The 16,315-nt window shown below is 36.9% G+C and overlaps 1 protein-coding gene across 1 annotated transcript in view; it reads left to right on the top strand.

Annotated features, from left to right (window-relative positions):
• LOC118201714 (COMM domain-containing protein 4) overlaps nt 1-16,315 on the top strand; it is a 67,584-nt gene that overhangs the window by 21,659 nt on the left and 29,610 nt on the right. Inside the window, exons 4-5 of the mRNA XM_085807793.1 lie at nt 3,212-3,251; nt 7,008-7,127. Of these exons, the coding sequence (XP_085663919.1) occupies nt 3,212-3,251; nt 7,008-7,127 (160 nt within the window). The remainder of the gene's footprint in view (nt 1-3,211; nt 3,252-7,007; nt 7,128-16,315) is intronic.

Below are 16,315 nucleotides of genomic sequence, written 5' to 3'. Positions count from 1 at the left end.
TAAAGCGATGCAGATGAGATTTTGTTAACCGCTTCCCTTACAAATTTTTTTGGAAAAAATTGCAAAAAATCGTCACATTTTTTTATTTTATTATTAAATACAACAAAACGAAACAAATCAAAATATATAGGTTTTAAGTTGAATTTTTAATTTTTTGAAGGTGTAAAAGCATTTATTTTTAATATTGGTTTACTATCCCGAGTTATCTTGGGCAAACGAAAATAGTTAAATATTAATCTTTGTATGATTGTTTTTGAAACAAGGGACAAAGAGTGATATCTGACGTTCTACACTGGTATCTGGTCTCTTTTTCTTACTGGCTTACCACTGGAATCTCTTTCACGGGAGCACAGAGTATACTGTCTCGTTGGATTTGATTTTTTTTTTTTTTTTTACTTCCCCACCTCTTCATAGTCACTATTTGAAAAATCATCGCTTTCGCTATCTTACATCATCGACATTATTTTATTTTTTTCCCCAACGCATGCATCCATCTTTATACATTACTAATCCACAAGCCAACGTATACTATACAATAGCGAAACATGCGACCAGTCCCTCCAAAAGAACTGCACAACCAACAAAATTTGGCAAACTGCCAATCGAAGCTGAATATTTCCTTTCATTTCCTCCAGACCAAGTAAAGCCGTGATAAAAGAAATCGTACTAACAAATTCTGCTTCGCCCGAGTTTTCTCGGGATAATAATTAACTGCAATATATACGAACCCGAGATAACTCAGGATAATCAGGCAAGCGGTTAAAGGCTTTTGATACTTGCCATGCTGGGGAACTACAACATGGTAAATTGGATAGAAATTATTTTGCATTTATTTGATGTTTTCATTGTATATAACTGTAAGCAAGTTATGAATCTATAATGAGACCAATTTCAACTCTAATCTTTTTTGGATTTTCATTATCAACTGCACATATGATATGGTATGAGAAGGTGCTTCTGTTATCCAACTGTTCTATTATGCATCATGCTGACAATCCCAACATTGATAGATAATCAAAGTTTCATTGCATATTGTTTTGAAAACTTCATATCATCTTTTATTAACATTTTTCAATTTTGTAAGTGCTTAAACAGCCCCAATTCGTTTTGTTATATATGTGGCAGTTTTACTATTCCCAGCCAAAGGATGAGCATCATTGGTAATCAAGGTAAATCGTGCCCCTCACAAAGTGTGCTGGCACTGAGTTAAGAGTTTACGGATGTGGATGAAGGAAACATATTCTAAATTTCTGTTTGGTATACATATGATTTGGCAAGAGCCCAGAGATCACTCAAGTGATTGTTACTTTTGTATAGTGAAAACGTCAAGATATACCAAGAAAAATAAATGTAGAATAGAGTATCCAGTTTACCATCAGCTACATGCTCAGTGCCTTACTCAACTGAACTCCCAATGCTAGTTTTCAAAGATTTACCCTCTTTGGAAATATAGGAATACGATTCTGGTGAATATTGAATTGACCCAAATGATAAAGATTTTGAAGTTGAAGACGATTCCATTCATAATTGTTGTGACCAGCATGAGTTAAATGATTTGGCACAAGATTTAGGACTATCCAAAAAGTTTCTGAGCTATTAGCATCAAAACTGCACAAGAAAAACTTGCTCGAAAAAGGAGCTAAGGTATCTTATTTTTGATCAAGAGAAAGTGCATTTCCGCAATACTTTCGAAGTGATGATGGGTCTTGTGTGTTGCCATAACGTACATGGCTTAATGGAAAAGTTGGGAATTCCAGCCTATAATGCAACTCAATGGTGATTATTCATCGATAGCTCAAAGCAGATCTTGAAGTGTGTCCTCCTCCATGATGGAAATTTATTTGGTGCAGTTCCAATAGGCATTCAGTTTGTCTGAAGAATATGAAGACTTAAAGAGAGTTATTGATTAGTTGCAATATCACATGCGTTAATGAATCATCTGTGTTGATGTTAAAATGGTCTCTTTCCTCCTAAGCCAGTGATGTGGATACACTACATGTCACTGTATCTTGTGTATAGGGGACAGCAGAGCTTGTAAGTAGCATTGGGTGCAGTCAAATAGGCTGATGAGATATGACCTGAAATCTAATGATCCAAATATTCTACAGTCACTTGTCAGCAAAAAGAACATTATATTTCCTTCTCTGCATGTCAAACGGGGTCTGAGGAAGCAATTTGTTAAAGCTTTGCCAGCTAAATGAGACTGTTTCAAATATCTCATTTTGGCATTTCCAAGCCTGTCATTTGAAAAGATGAACATTTTACCGGAACATTGACATAACTTCAAATGAATGCTTCTTTGGCATTTAGAAACATTGTAAAAGACTTTCTTAGAAGTACATGAGCACATAATTACAGCAAAATTGTCCAGCAACTTTTGGAAAGCTTCAGGCTGTTTGGTTACAACATGAGCATCAAATTGCATTTTTTACATTTTTTATACTGCCAAAAATCTTGATGTAGTCAGTGATGAGTAGGATTTGCAAATCGTATCTAAAAGTCTTGGTGGCATTATACCAAAGTTGATGTAATGTAGATACAACAGCTGACTATTTTTGGAGCATCAAACAAAGATGTCCACTGATTAAACACTATAGAAAAAGTCTAATGTGTATTTTTATTGTTTTTTTAAAAAAAAACTTTACTGTTTGTGTGAATTTAACTTGCAACAACTATATATAGCCTTTTTATGAATAAAACTATTCATTATGAATAGTACATTTGATAAGTTTTCCCTTTTTTTTGCTTTATATGCTGATTTTGTATGACTTTTGAGACAGAGAGGGTGTCTTGTAACTTAAAAAGTTGTTGCAATAGATAAAAACTGAGGTTATTTTTGGATTTAGAAACCAAGGGTTAGTCAAAAACAAGTGACAGATTTAAGACAATGAAATTGCTGGTCCCCATGGTATATTTTGTGTTTTCCAAGCTGAATTTGTTTTGCATAGTGTTAAAACAGTAACCTGATGTTTTTGGGTAGCTGGCCAAGTACATACAACAAAAGTAAGAACTAGTTGGCTAAAATTTGCTGACTTTTTTGGTATATATTTGAATTTTGCTGCGAAGTAGCTTTCAACAGAATTTTATTGGCCTAATTTTTTTTTTTTCTGCATTATTTTAGAATTTATAAATCTTGGTTTTTATTATAGCAATGAATAAATGTCTGTTTCAGACAATTCTAATCATTTCTTTCAATCTAATTTCTTTTCAGTTTGATAAAGTTAACAAGCTCACTGCTGATGCTAAATACGGTAAGAAAAGGCATATTAATGTAAAGTGAATGTCATTTTTCATACGAGTGATTTCATTAGGTAAGTACAGGGTGATCAGCGAATAAGCCCTGATTTCAAAATTAAATATCTCTACAACAAAGATCTATAGAATTATGCAGTGAACTGTATGTTTATTAGCAAAACTGTAAAAATGGTGTACAAAAGTTTAGAGAATTTAATTATGAAAATCGTTAACAGATGGTGCTGTGTGCTGAAAACTCTTTCTCTGAAAGGAGTCTATTAAAAAAATAAATAAATAAAATGAAGCAGCCTTTGCAATCAAAATACAATTTTTTCAAAATGTTCACCATTCAAAACAATGAGGTGGCGTATACGAACAATGAAATTTGACATCACGTCTTGCAATGTCTCAACGGAAATGGAATCACATGCAACGCCAATCAATGATTCAAGCTCATCTAGAATAGCGGGATTGTTTTGATAGACAGTGTCTTTCATTGTGCCCCACAGAAAAAAGTCACAAGGACTCAGATCGGGGGGGGGGGAATATGGAAGCTAAGCTATTCTTGTGTCAGTAAATTGCAGATAATCTAATGCAATTGCTCTATTCCTAAAGTATTCGTGAAGAAAGTGAAAAACTTTATCTGTTCGATGTGGTCGAGCCCCATCTTGCATGAACCAGTCGATACCTGGTCGATCCTCCAACGCTAGTTGAGTGATAACAAATTGTTCCAAAATTGTAACGTAACGTTCAGTAGTTATTGTTTCTCATACGGAAAAGGGTCCGATAATACCTCTGGTGCATACCGCAGCCCATGCGGTAACTTTAGGCGAATGCAGGGCTTTCTTTCTCTTCACACAAATAAGGATTTTCGGAACCCCAAAATCTCCAGTTTTGTTTATTAACAATTCCATTCAAATGAAAATGTGCCTCATCTGTGAGCCAGATGCAGCTCACATCAAATATGTCATTGTCGATCATTTTTAGAATCTGATTCGCAAAATCAACCTTTTGTCACACAGCTTTCATGGGTATGGCCTGATGACTTTGGATTTTGTATGGAAACAGCCGTAGGCTATTTTTTAATATTTTTTGCGTGTTCGTGTACTTCAAACCTGTCTCTGATGCAATCCATTGGATGCTTTTCCTAGGATTTTGCTGAACAATTCCAGAAACTTTGGCTACATTTTCAGGAGTGACTACAGTTTTGCCTAGGCCCAACATTTCCCTTTCGATCATCAGCCACGCTTGCCAGTCCATTCGAGTTTCGCGAAGAGTTTTCACATCGGGTCCAACTGGAACATTGAATCGGTTTTGAAAACTGCAACGTGTTGCTATAGGACTGTGTCCTAATTGGTGAAATTCCAGAACCAAAAAAGCACGTTCAATGGAATACATTATTTCACTTTCTACGCTAGCCTCTTTTCACTAGCCAACAGTCGTACTGATCACTTTCGACTTCGAAGCACATTTTAAAGGCTATTGATAGGTCATTGCAATTAGAGTGCCATCTGTTAACGATTTTCGTAACTAAATTTTCTAAACTTTTGTACACCATATTTACAGTTTTGCTAATAAACAATGGGTACAGTTTATCACATAACTCTACTGATCTTTGTTGTAGAGATATTTAATTTTGAAATCAGGGCTTATGCCCTGATCAACCTGTATGTAGGTATGTAAAAGTTCATGTCAAATGAAGATTCAATTACTGCTGAAAGAATATTTTATCTTGATTTATAATGAGTAATTAGGATGCTTTTTGCATTAAGAATTTAAATTGTTACTTTTGCACGTGTAATTAAAAGATGTGGATATTAATCTATTATTGTTCTGTGGTATTATATATCAGCATTTTTCTTTTTGTCTGTATATGTATCACTTTCTGTATGTAACTGAAATTGAAAATGATCTAAAAAGTAAAACTTCAATAATCTCATTAAAATTTTAATTTTATAAATTATTGAATGAAGTGAAGACTCGTAGATATTAAAGTCAATAATTATCATAAAATTTTTAAAGGAAATAAATAACATGTTCAGTGGTTACTTATTCAGTAATATATTTAAGAAAATATCTATAAAATTGCCTGAACTCCAGGCTATGGTTAATTCATAGACAAAATATTTACATTATTTGCAGCGTTTGAAGAAATTTTCAATTTCAATAATAATGGGAATAATGCATAGTAATATGTATAATTTTATCAGTGTAATTACATGGATTGCAAATGGTTTATATCATAAAACACAAGATTTCTGGGCTTTTAAAAATGCATATGTCCCTGATCTTATGTTCCTTCAAGAACACAGGCTTGGTCCTGATACCCATATTTATGTGTCAAACTATTGTATTTAGCGTTCAAACATACCTCTAAATGCAAGAAGGCTCAGAACTGCATCATTGGTGGTACAGTACTTCTTGGCAAATACTGCATCCCCCATTACCCTGTTACAATACCAGAGCTTTTGGACATTGAGCCCTCAGCTATCTTATTACAAACACTTCTGTGGTATGCACTTTTGTCTCCACTTATGTCATCCCATGTCAGGACATCTCATCTGTCACTGCTGACTTGGACATTTTACTTGTTTGGAAACCATGTTGTTAGTGGAAATTTAAATGCATGACACTACACATGAAACTGTTACAATTCTAAAACCACTGGATTCATAATATTTAACTTGGCAGTATTATGCATAGTAGTTCCAAAAATACCAATATGATGTTACTGATTTCTCAAGAAATGACTTCTTCCTTTTCAGAAAGAGCAGTTGATCGAGTGGATATTTTTGTATTGGATAAACTTTCTTCGGACCATACACCACACAGAATAATTCTAATAATTTTGGATATTAGTAATTATACCACATCAGACAGTAAAGCCTGTGTTACTGACTGGCATAAATATGCCAAAGCTCTCAATGATGTACACTGTACTAAACCAACAATGCAGCTGAAAAATGACGTGAAAGTTTTGAAATTTACAAATTCCATCGGGAAAGCACATGATTATGCCCAAAATGGGGACATTTGATGCTGAAATTCTTGGAAATCCTTTCACTAATAGATATTTTTTCTTTGTTCCTGTTTTATGATATATTGCATGGCCGTCTAGTTGAACAAATTTAGTAAATACTTATTTAAGAGAAAATGAGTGTTACTGCATTATATATCACAAAAATATTGAAATGAATGTGATGTATCTTCCTCTGTTAACCAGTACTTATGAATGAGAGAAATAATTTATGTCTGAAATTAAATTTGATTTGTAAAAACTTTTGTAAAATGTATTTTTCTTTTGGTCCCTCTTCTCTCTTTTTTTTTTTTTTTTTCCAATCAGGCAAATATTACCGAATATATTTTATTTTTAGAATAAAGATTATGTTCTAATTATTGAAGGGTGTTTCAGTCAACATCCTGACTTAATTTTATGGTTGTAAACCAATATTTTTTCATTTGTCAGTTCATCTGTAAGGTAAAGTATATCATAACCTTATGCAATATTACTCACTTACCACCACTTTTTTTTTCCAAAGAAAATTTCTTTAATTTTTCATGATAAATTCATAAATTACATTTTGAAATTTCATTTACAAAATATTATTTTAGAAATATTTTTATCCAGAGATAATATCTGAAATTGACTGTGTTTTAATGTGACCTAGTTCAGTATACTACTATATTTATTTATTGTGTTTCGCTAGAAAATGTTCAAAAGTAATTATGGATTTATACTTGCCACATATTTAAAATTTTTCATTGTTGTTTAGAGAAAGGTGATGTGAAAGCAACAATTGCTGCTCTGACTTTTATATTTACCAGTTCATCTAAGCATGCAATTGATGAGGATTCCCTTTTAAATGAACTTCAACAACTTGGGTTGCCAAAAGGTAAATTTGTAAGAACTTCTGTTTTAAGCATGAAATTTAACTTTCTATTAAGTTTTCAACAGATAATATACAAGGTGTGACACACACACACACACACACACAAAAAAAAAAAAAAAAAAGAGGGAGACTGGTCCAATAAATCATTGTACTTGCAGAATCAGTTCTCTGTGACATTATCACCTTCAACATTCGCACACTTCTGCATTCAGTGCTGCCATTGCTGGTAACAGTTCTGGAACGAGCTTTTTGGAAGGGCTCTCAGGAGATTTTCCGTTTTTGCCTGAAACTGTTCAGCTGAGATTAAAGGGGTTCCCTTTAAGTAACATTTAACTTTAGGAAATAGAAAAAAAAGTCGTATGGAGCCAAATCAGGTGAATAAGGAGGAAGACCATCACAGTAATGTTTTTGCTGACCAGAAACTGTTTGACAGATAGGGCCGTGTGAGCGGGTGCATTGTTCTGGTACAACAGCCATCCATCACTCCACGAATGTGGCCTTTTTCTTTCCTAATTTTTTCACAAAGTCTTTGTAATACTTCAATATAGTAGTGTTGATTAACATTCTGACCACTGGGAACCTGTTCAAGCACGATGAATGTACTGGACGCCCAAGGGGACGCTCAGCATGTTCATCATCTACCACACTGTCCCTTCCTCATGAAAACCACATATGCCATTCAAACACACGTGCATGAGACAAAGTTTCATTTCTGTAAGCCTTGGTTAACATTTGAAATGTTTCCTCTGGCTGATTTCTTAAGTTTCACAAGAAACTTTATCAGGGTCAATGTTCCTTCTAACCTTCTTCGGGAACATACAAGGGCCTGACTCGGAACAGAGAGCTTACTAAAGCTATGTTCACTAATTGTGGTAAGTAGACAGGATACAGACGAAGGGTATACAAAACCCTTTATTTTTCTCTATATACAATAACTTCCGTACTTCGGAATACACTGACCCGCCACTTGGGGTCTAACGTAAAAGTATAAAAATAAAACTAAACTCTAATTTAACTTTAGAATAATACACATGGAAGAATGGCCTTATAATAACAGGAAGCGTATGTAGCACAGAGACTGTGAACACTACAATGCGTTTTAATTTATCAAGAGGATTAAAACCTCTGGCCTGGAAGGCAAACAGCAACTGCGTAACTTCTAAGGTAAGCGGCCTGCGTTGACTCACTGCTTCCTCTCTCTCGCTTGGCAAAAGGCCACAACTTAAATACTTGGCGTTAGCCAGACAAACTTTGCATAAAAACCTTCACGCTTATAATTCTGGCCGGAAGTAGAAAATAAGAAGTGATAGTAAAGATTTAAAATAAAATAAACGTTAGTAAAACTTAAGATCCTTACATACTTCCCGCCAGAGTTAATTAGTTTGAAACTGAGGTCTAAAACGACCTTGTTGAAAACTTTTAGCTCTAGAATCTAACGCGAGGCCAATCTTTTACAAACATAACTTCGCTAGAAACTAGAAATTTAAAAGAAAGAAATTTGTTACAATAGCAGCTCCCAGGATACAAAAATTTTTTTTCATCTGTACTGCATCTAAACAGGAGCTTTTATTCAATTCTGGTTTCTTCCAGAGATCTGGAAGGAAAACTAGTTTAATGAAATGTTACACAATGAAATGGCAAGTAACATATACAATTATACTTCTCTTAACATTCTTATTTCATTCATGACTATTTTAATTATCTCTCCCCGTGCTCTCTGACATGTGTTGTAAAAGAACACCAAACACGAATGTGTTTCTGTCTACGTGTGCCACACTTCCTCCTACAATCAAAACACTAACGTGTTAAAATTCAACATAACGAGACCTCTTAACACACCCTAATTTCAACTCTAAACCCTGAGGTACTATTCTAAAAGTGGCTAACTCTAAAGTGTAGCGTCAGAGAGCCTAACTACATCATTCAACCTTTAACACATATTCGCCATGATTTAGTCTTTACAGTCACATGAATAACAAATTTTTAACATTACTTTCACTTTTACCATATCGCGGTATTTCTTAACATTTAAAATAACAGTTCACATTGTATATAAGAACATATCAACATGCTGTTAATTTTACACATTTGAAAACATACATTAGTAGTACCTTGTTAACTTCTATTCTTTTCAAAGCAAGTGCCAATTCTTTCTACATTGAAATAATACATTTCAAAAAGTCTTTCAGACTAAAACTTCTCTCTTGCTAGAATGTTTTAAATAAAATTTATACAATAACTTTTTACAATATTTAAGTTTTTACACAACGCTATTATACATCAACTTTAGTTTTACGCGCGAGTAATTGAAAAACATAATAAGAAAATTGGTCACAACTCATTTCTCACCCTTTTGGCGATAAAGGTAGACCTCGCATGAGGTAAAACTTCTTGAAATCTGCCACTTGCAGTAAGAATGAAAGATTAACTTAAGTTTGCAAAGTAACATAAAATTTTACTTATCTTTGTAATATTCGGACATCCTTTTCTGGGCCCAGTCTTTAAAGGTACTGCAGATAGTAGTTTGATTTATCCTCCTTCTTGTACGGGCTCGCCCTTCTGTGCTTTCCTCTGGAAGCTTCCTTTTTTCCCCAGTTCGGCCACCCTTGAATACCTTCTTTTTCTCCTCTGCTTGTGGTCTTGGCCGTTTGATGGCAGCTGGTCTTGGCGGAACCGGGAAACTTCTGTCGTGTTCCTGCTTGGACCTCGTTGTTGGCCGTTCAAATTTTCCTTGTAACTTTTCCTCCGCCGCTGATAGCCCTTCCGCCGTTCGGCGACTTTTGCTGCGGAGAGTTCTGTCGGATGAGTAGATCTTCCGTTTTAAAGCCGGGTTATAGTTGCCGTCATTTCTCCTGGTTCTCTTCACATACGTCGTCCTTCTCCCTTCTTCATTCTGGGGGTGTTCGTGAACTCTCTTTTCTGGACGGTGGAACGGCTTCTTTTTCTTGTTACCTTCAATTTTTCCGCGGGGCAATTTTCTTTTCACTTGCTTCTGTCTCCCATTGGCTTGCCCTTGTACTTGTCGTTTTTCCACCTCTGGAGCTTGTACCTGCGGTGTCTGCTGTGCCGGATCCTGCAAAAGATCTGAAAAGATTTGCATTTTATTACGATCGAAGTAGGGCTTGATTTGATCAATGTTTGCGGAACAGGTTTCACCATTTCTGGCTTTTAACACTACAACAGCGTGAGTTATTTTTTCTATAACATATGGTCCTTCAAATCGTGGAAAAAATTTGGCAGTTTTATCTTCTGGTGCTGAAGAAAGTGAATGCTTTATTTTTAAAACTTCATCCCCTACTTTATAAGTTACTCCCCGTCGTTTCAAATAATAATATAGCTTCTGTTTTCTTTGTGCTACTTCCGTATTCTTTTTTGCTTCTTTTATTAGTTTTTCTATATCACCCATTTTAAAATCTGGGGCTCTTTGTTGCACATAAAATAATTTATCTAACGGTGTTATAATCTTTCTGCCTAGAAATAACTCAGCAGGAGTTTTGCCCGTTGTATCATGTTTTGCGGTCCTAAGGGCGAAAGCAAATTCATTGACATAGTTATCCCAGCTTTTATGAAAATTTTTAACATAACTACGGATAATTTTCACTATATTTCTATTGACCTGTTCCGCTATATTTGATTGCGGCCGATACGGGACCATTTTTAAATGACGTATGCCCAGTTTTTGGCACATGTCTTCAAATATATTACTTACAAATTGAGGACCATTATCCGATATAACTTTTAGGGGCGCCCCCTATTTTAAAATATATTTATTTAAAATAGAATCGGTAACCAATTTCGCGGAGGCTCGTTTTAAGGGAACAATTTCGGTCCATTTACTAAAATGATCAACCATAACAAGGAGATAGCGACTTTTATTTAACTGACTTTTTGGGAAAGGGCCCAATAAATCGATGCCAATTATTTCATTTGGAAATTCGGATTTAATACTATTTAGAAACCCGGCCGGGCGGAAATTAATATAATTAACGGCTTGACATGTTGGGCAGGACTGGACATACGCCCTTGTTAACTTTTGCAGTTCAGGAAAGTAGACTGCCTCGCGTACGCGTTGGATAGTTTTTCGAATACCAGCATGAGAAGCTAAAGGGCTGTCATGGAGCTCCTGCAGGATATTTAATCTAAGACTAGCTGGGATAACAGGTCGAAATTCGTTGTTGGAATTCGTAGTTTTTGTATAAAATAATAGACCATCTATTAGTTCGTAATGGGCCGCCCTATTTCTTATCGCCACAATATCTTGGTGGCTAAAATTTTCAGGATCCTTCAAATACTCATAAATGCTTCCAAACTCAGGATCCTTACCCAGTTCGGTTATTACAGTTTCTTGGGAATTTATTGTACATGCTGTAAGCATTGCCATCTTTACGGTATTGTTTTGTACGTCTATTTTAATCCTTGATAGGGCATCTGCTACGATATTTTCCTTTCCAGGGGTATGCTTGATTACCAGATTATATTCTTGCAGCTTGAGTGCCCGTCTTATTAACCTTGGGGATAAATTTTTCCCTGAGTACAATCTAGTTACCGCCACATGATCAGAGTATACTGTTATCGGCGCCTTTCCAAAATAGACTCGGAACTTTTGCACTGCTAACAGAACTGCAAGTGCCTCTCTCTCGGTCGCGGAATTGTTTCTTTGTGTTTGATTTAAAGTTCGGCTAAAAAATGCCACGGGCTACTGATTTTGCGAAAGTACCGCTCCTACCGCATAATCCGAAGCATCCGCTGACATTTCTAAATTCTCATCCTTTTCAGGAAATTTCAACACAGGGGCTTGTGTTAATGCTTGTTTTAATTTTTCGAAAGCACTATTGGCTTCGGCCGTCCACGAGAATCTTGCCATTTTCCTTTTTAATTTTAACAATGGCTTGAACCAAATGCACTAATAGAACTGCAGAGCAGAGTTCTAAACGAGGAATAGAGATTACTTTCAGAGAAGCTTATCAGGTTCAATGTTCCTTCTAACCTTCTTGGGGAACATACAAGGACCTGACTCGGAACAGAGAGCTTACTAAAGCTATGTTCACTAACTGTGGTAAGTAGACAGGATACAGACGAAGGGTATACAAAACCCTTTATTTTTCTCTATATACATTTCAGGAAATTTCAACACAGGGGCTTGCGTTAATGCTTGTTTTAATTTTTCGAAAGCACTATTGGCTTCGGCCGTCCACGAGAATCTTGCCTTTTTCCTTTTTAATTTTAACAATGGCTCAGCGATAGCCGCAAAATCTTTTATAAAGGACCTATAATATGAACAAAGTCCTAGAAAAGAAGAGAGCTTCTTTGCCGTGTTTGGAGTCGGATACTTTTGTACAGCGATTATTTTTGATTCATCTGTCTCGATCCCTTTTTGAGATATTTTGTAACCTAAATATTTTAATTCAGGGGCTGCAAATTTGCACTTTTCGACATTAACTTTTAGACCGGCCTCATTTAATAAAGAAAACACCTGTCTTAAATCCTGTACATGTTGGTCGAGATTATCACTAGTAATAATGATATCGTCTAAATAGATAAATGTGGACTTTCCAAGAACAGGTCTTAACACAATGTCCATGCATCGCTGAAATGTTGCCGGGGCCCCTGAAAGACCAAACGGCATACGCAAAAATGCAAAAGTGCCAGACTTGGTTATAAAAGCAGTCTTAGGCACCTCCTCAGGCCTCACCCCTATTTGAAAATAACCAGTCGTTAAGTCTAAAGTCGTCATAAATTTGGTTGATTTTATGTTCCTTAAAATTTCTTCTATGATCGGTAACGGATATACCGGATATTTCGTTATGGAATTTAATTTACGGTAATCAATAGCGAATCTCCACCTTTTTGGATGCTCCAAAGGATAGTCATTATTTTTCTTACATAAAACCACCGGGCTAGCATAACTACTTGAGATGGGCGTTATGATCTTTTTACGTAGCATATCGGTAATATGCCATTCTATAATTTTTTCCTTATTCTTATCATACCGGTATGGTTTTTGGCAAACTGGCATTGCATCTCCGGTGTCAATACTATGGTTAGTAACCTGAGTAAATCCTGGAATATCACTAAATAATGAAGCAAATTCACTTACCACTTGTCGGATTCTATCTTGCTCGTCATTAGGCAGGTGGTCAAGTTTTAACATCGGCGGTTCAGCGTTTTCAGTACGAACTGGTTTCATTATCAGCTTAAGGGACGCTTCATTAAAATCCAGCGTAGCTTGGGCTTCTGAAAGAAAATCTATTCCTAAAATTAAATGTGCTTGCAGATTCTTTACTATAAAAAACATCACCTTTATTTGTTCGTCCTTGATACGGATATACTAAGGTACTTTACCTACGCACTTACATTTTTCTCCTTGCGCCGCTAACACTGTTGTATTATCCGCATTATATATGCGGTATTTGCGAAAATACTTTCTAAAAAACTCTTCTGCCACACAGGAACACTGCGCGCCAGTATCCAGGAGTGCGGTGGCTGGGATATTATTCACCAAGACTTCAATCTTCGGAAGAGTCAAATTTTTCACCATTACTGTATTTAACTTGTAGGAAGAGGGGTTTTCGTGGCCTTCGGATTTCTGCACCCTCTCGTCAGCAGAAATCCGTTTTAGTTTAAATTATTTTTCCTTTCCGTGCTTTCCTTCTTTTTCCACTGGCCTTGAGACTTTTTTCCTGGGTTGCTATTGAACTGTCGACGTTCGCCGGCTGTTTCTGAATGCTCGGGTTTCCTTGCCCACTGATTCGCTTTGCCTCCGTAGCCGTGTGTTTGAGTTTGCTGTAGTCTTGGCGTACCAAATTGGTTTCGCTGTTGATATTGGCGTCTTCTTTCGACATCCGCCGTTCTTCTACTTTCAAACTGGATTGCTAGCTCAAATAACTTTTCCAGTGTAGTCGGATTTCTTAATTCAATAAAGTCTTGCACTTGGGGCAGTAACCTCAGCAAAATCACTTTAATTATTTCAGGATCCGGACGGTTTCCATACAAGAGCTTGAAAACGTGAATTTTTCTTAAAATAAAGCTCGAGAGGTTTTCGATTCTTTGTTGATATATACTGAAAAGTTCCGTTTCTAATTTCGCACGATCCCTTACAACAGGGAAGGCTTTTAATAGGGCAGTCTTGAAATTTTCGTAAGTACAGGTGGGACTTCCTGCTTGACCCAAGAGACTTCTGCCTATACATTTGAACCAGTTAAGCGCTTGGCCCCTCAAAGCGCTGGTAGCTAAGGTAACTTTTTGAAACTCGTGCACGGGGTAGAGCATGAAGTGGTCATCCAATTTTTCCAAAAAACTGGTTACCGGTGAGTTTCCATTAAACGTTGCTTCTGGTTTCATCGAAGCGCGCATGGTCTGGACGATGTAACCGAATCCTTCCAGGGCGGCAGCTGGCATTTCTGGATTCTTAGCCATTTCTGCAGGCAGCACAGGTTCTTCTTGAAACTCGGCCATGGTTATTCTTCTTCGTTGGGCGCCACTATCAGGGTCAGTGTTCCTTCTAACCTTCTTCGGGAACATACAAGGGCCTGACTCGGAACAGAGAGCTTACTAAAGCTATGTTCACTAATTGTGGGAAGTAGACAGGATACAGACGAAGGGTATACAAAACCCTTTATTTTTCTCTATATACAATAACTTCCGTACTTCGGAATACACTGACCCGCCACTTGGGGTCTAACGTAAAAGTATAAAACTAAAACTAAACTCTAATTTAACTTTAGAATAATACACATGGAAGATTGGCCTTATAATAACAGGAAGCGTATGTAGCACAGAGGCTGTGAACACTACAATGCGTTTTAATTTATCAAGAGGATTAAAACCTCTGGCCTGGAAGGCAAACAGCAACTGCGTAACTTCTAAGGTAAGCGGCCTGCGTTGACTCACTGCTTCCTCTCTCTCGCTTGGCAAAAGGCCACAACTTAAATACTTGGCGTTAGCCAGACAAACTTTGCATAAAAACCTTCACGCTTATAATTCTGGCCGGAAGTAGAAAATAAGAAGTGATAGTAAAGATTTAAAATAAAATAAACGTTAGTAAAACTTAAGATCCTTACAACTTGATGATTATTCGGTGTTGAGATTTTACATTCAACATTTTTCTGGCAGAATGCAGTTGCTTGTAATAACTCAATGATGCAGTACTCCCCACTGTTGGTTAAGTCAAAACTGGCTGCATGGGTAGAGGAGGTGTGTGGCATGACATCACCAAAACAGTTGTTACCAACTCCACTTTGTTTTCAATCTACATACTTTGTCATTTTTTTTATGTCACACCTCATATAATCTTTTGCTGTCTCTCTACTTCTCTCATGTATGTACATAGACACACACATACACTGGTGTGCAAAAGTTAAGGGCAAAGTCGAAAAATTAGCATATCAGCTGAACGAAGAGCAGAGCGGACAGAAAGACCAATCAGTAAGGTGATGTACGGTAGCACATGCGCAGATATGCAGGTAGACGTAATGGGGGAGTGTCTGAGTAGTATAAAGCATGTTGTCAGTGTAAGATCAGTATTTCTGGCAAAGAGATTGCATGCCGTATAGCAGTTAAAATCACACCGAGTTGCTGCCTCAGCGAGAAATGGCGAATAATCAATCTTTTAGAAGACATCTGGATGCTTTTACCCGAGGTCGAATCATTGGGAAGTTGGAGGAAGGCCGCAGTGTGACAAGTGTGGCTGCAGAGTTCGGAATTGCTCACAGCATCGTTTCACAACTTTGGAGACAATTTCAAACTACAGGAACAGCTATCCGGGGGTTTAGTAGTGGTCGTCCACGAAGAACCACACCCACAGATGACCGGTATATTGCCTTACAGGCCAGAAGAAACAGGCGGCAGACAGTGGGAGAAATCGCTAGACACACGACACAGGCAACTGGACGACCGATATCGCGTTTTACCGTGGCCAGAACACTGCACGGTGGTGGTCTGTTTGCACAACACCCTGTACGGTGTGTACCTCTAACACCTGCCCATCGCAGAAGGCGTTCTCTGTGGTGCCAGGAACACCGAAATTGGAGAGATAATGAATGGGGACGAGTACTCTTTACAGATGAGAGCAGATTCAATCTGAGTAGCAATTCTCATCGCATACTCATCTGGAGAGAGCGGGGAGGCCGCAATCATCCCTCGAACATCATTGAAAGGGACAGGTATGGAGGTGGCACTGTTCTCGTTTGGGG

Source organism: Stegodyphus dumicola, chromosome X1 (genome assembly GCF_044657685.1).
Source record: "Stegodyphus dumicola isolate Sdum_Otavi_A_Nest chromosome X1, ASM4465768v1".
NCBI classification, from domain to species: domain Eukaryota; kingdom Metazoa; phylum Arthropoda; class Arachnida; order Araneae; family Eresidae; genus Stegodyphus; species Stegodyphus dumicola.
This window is presented reverse-complemented; position numbering and strand designations above follow the sequence as displayed.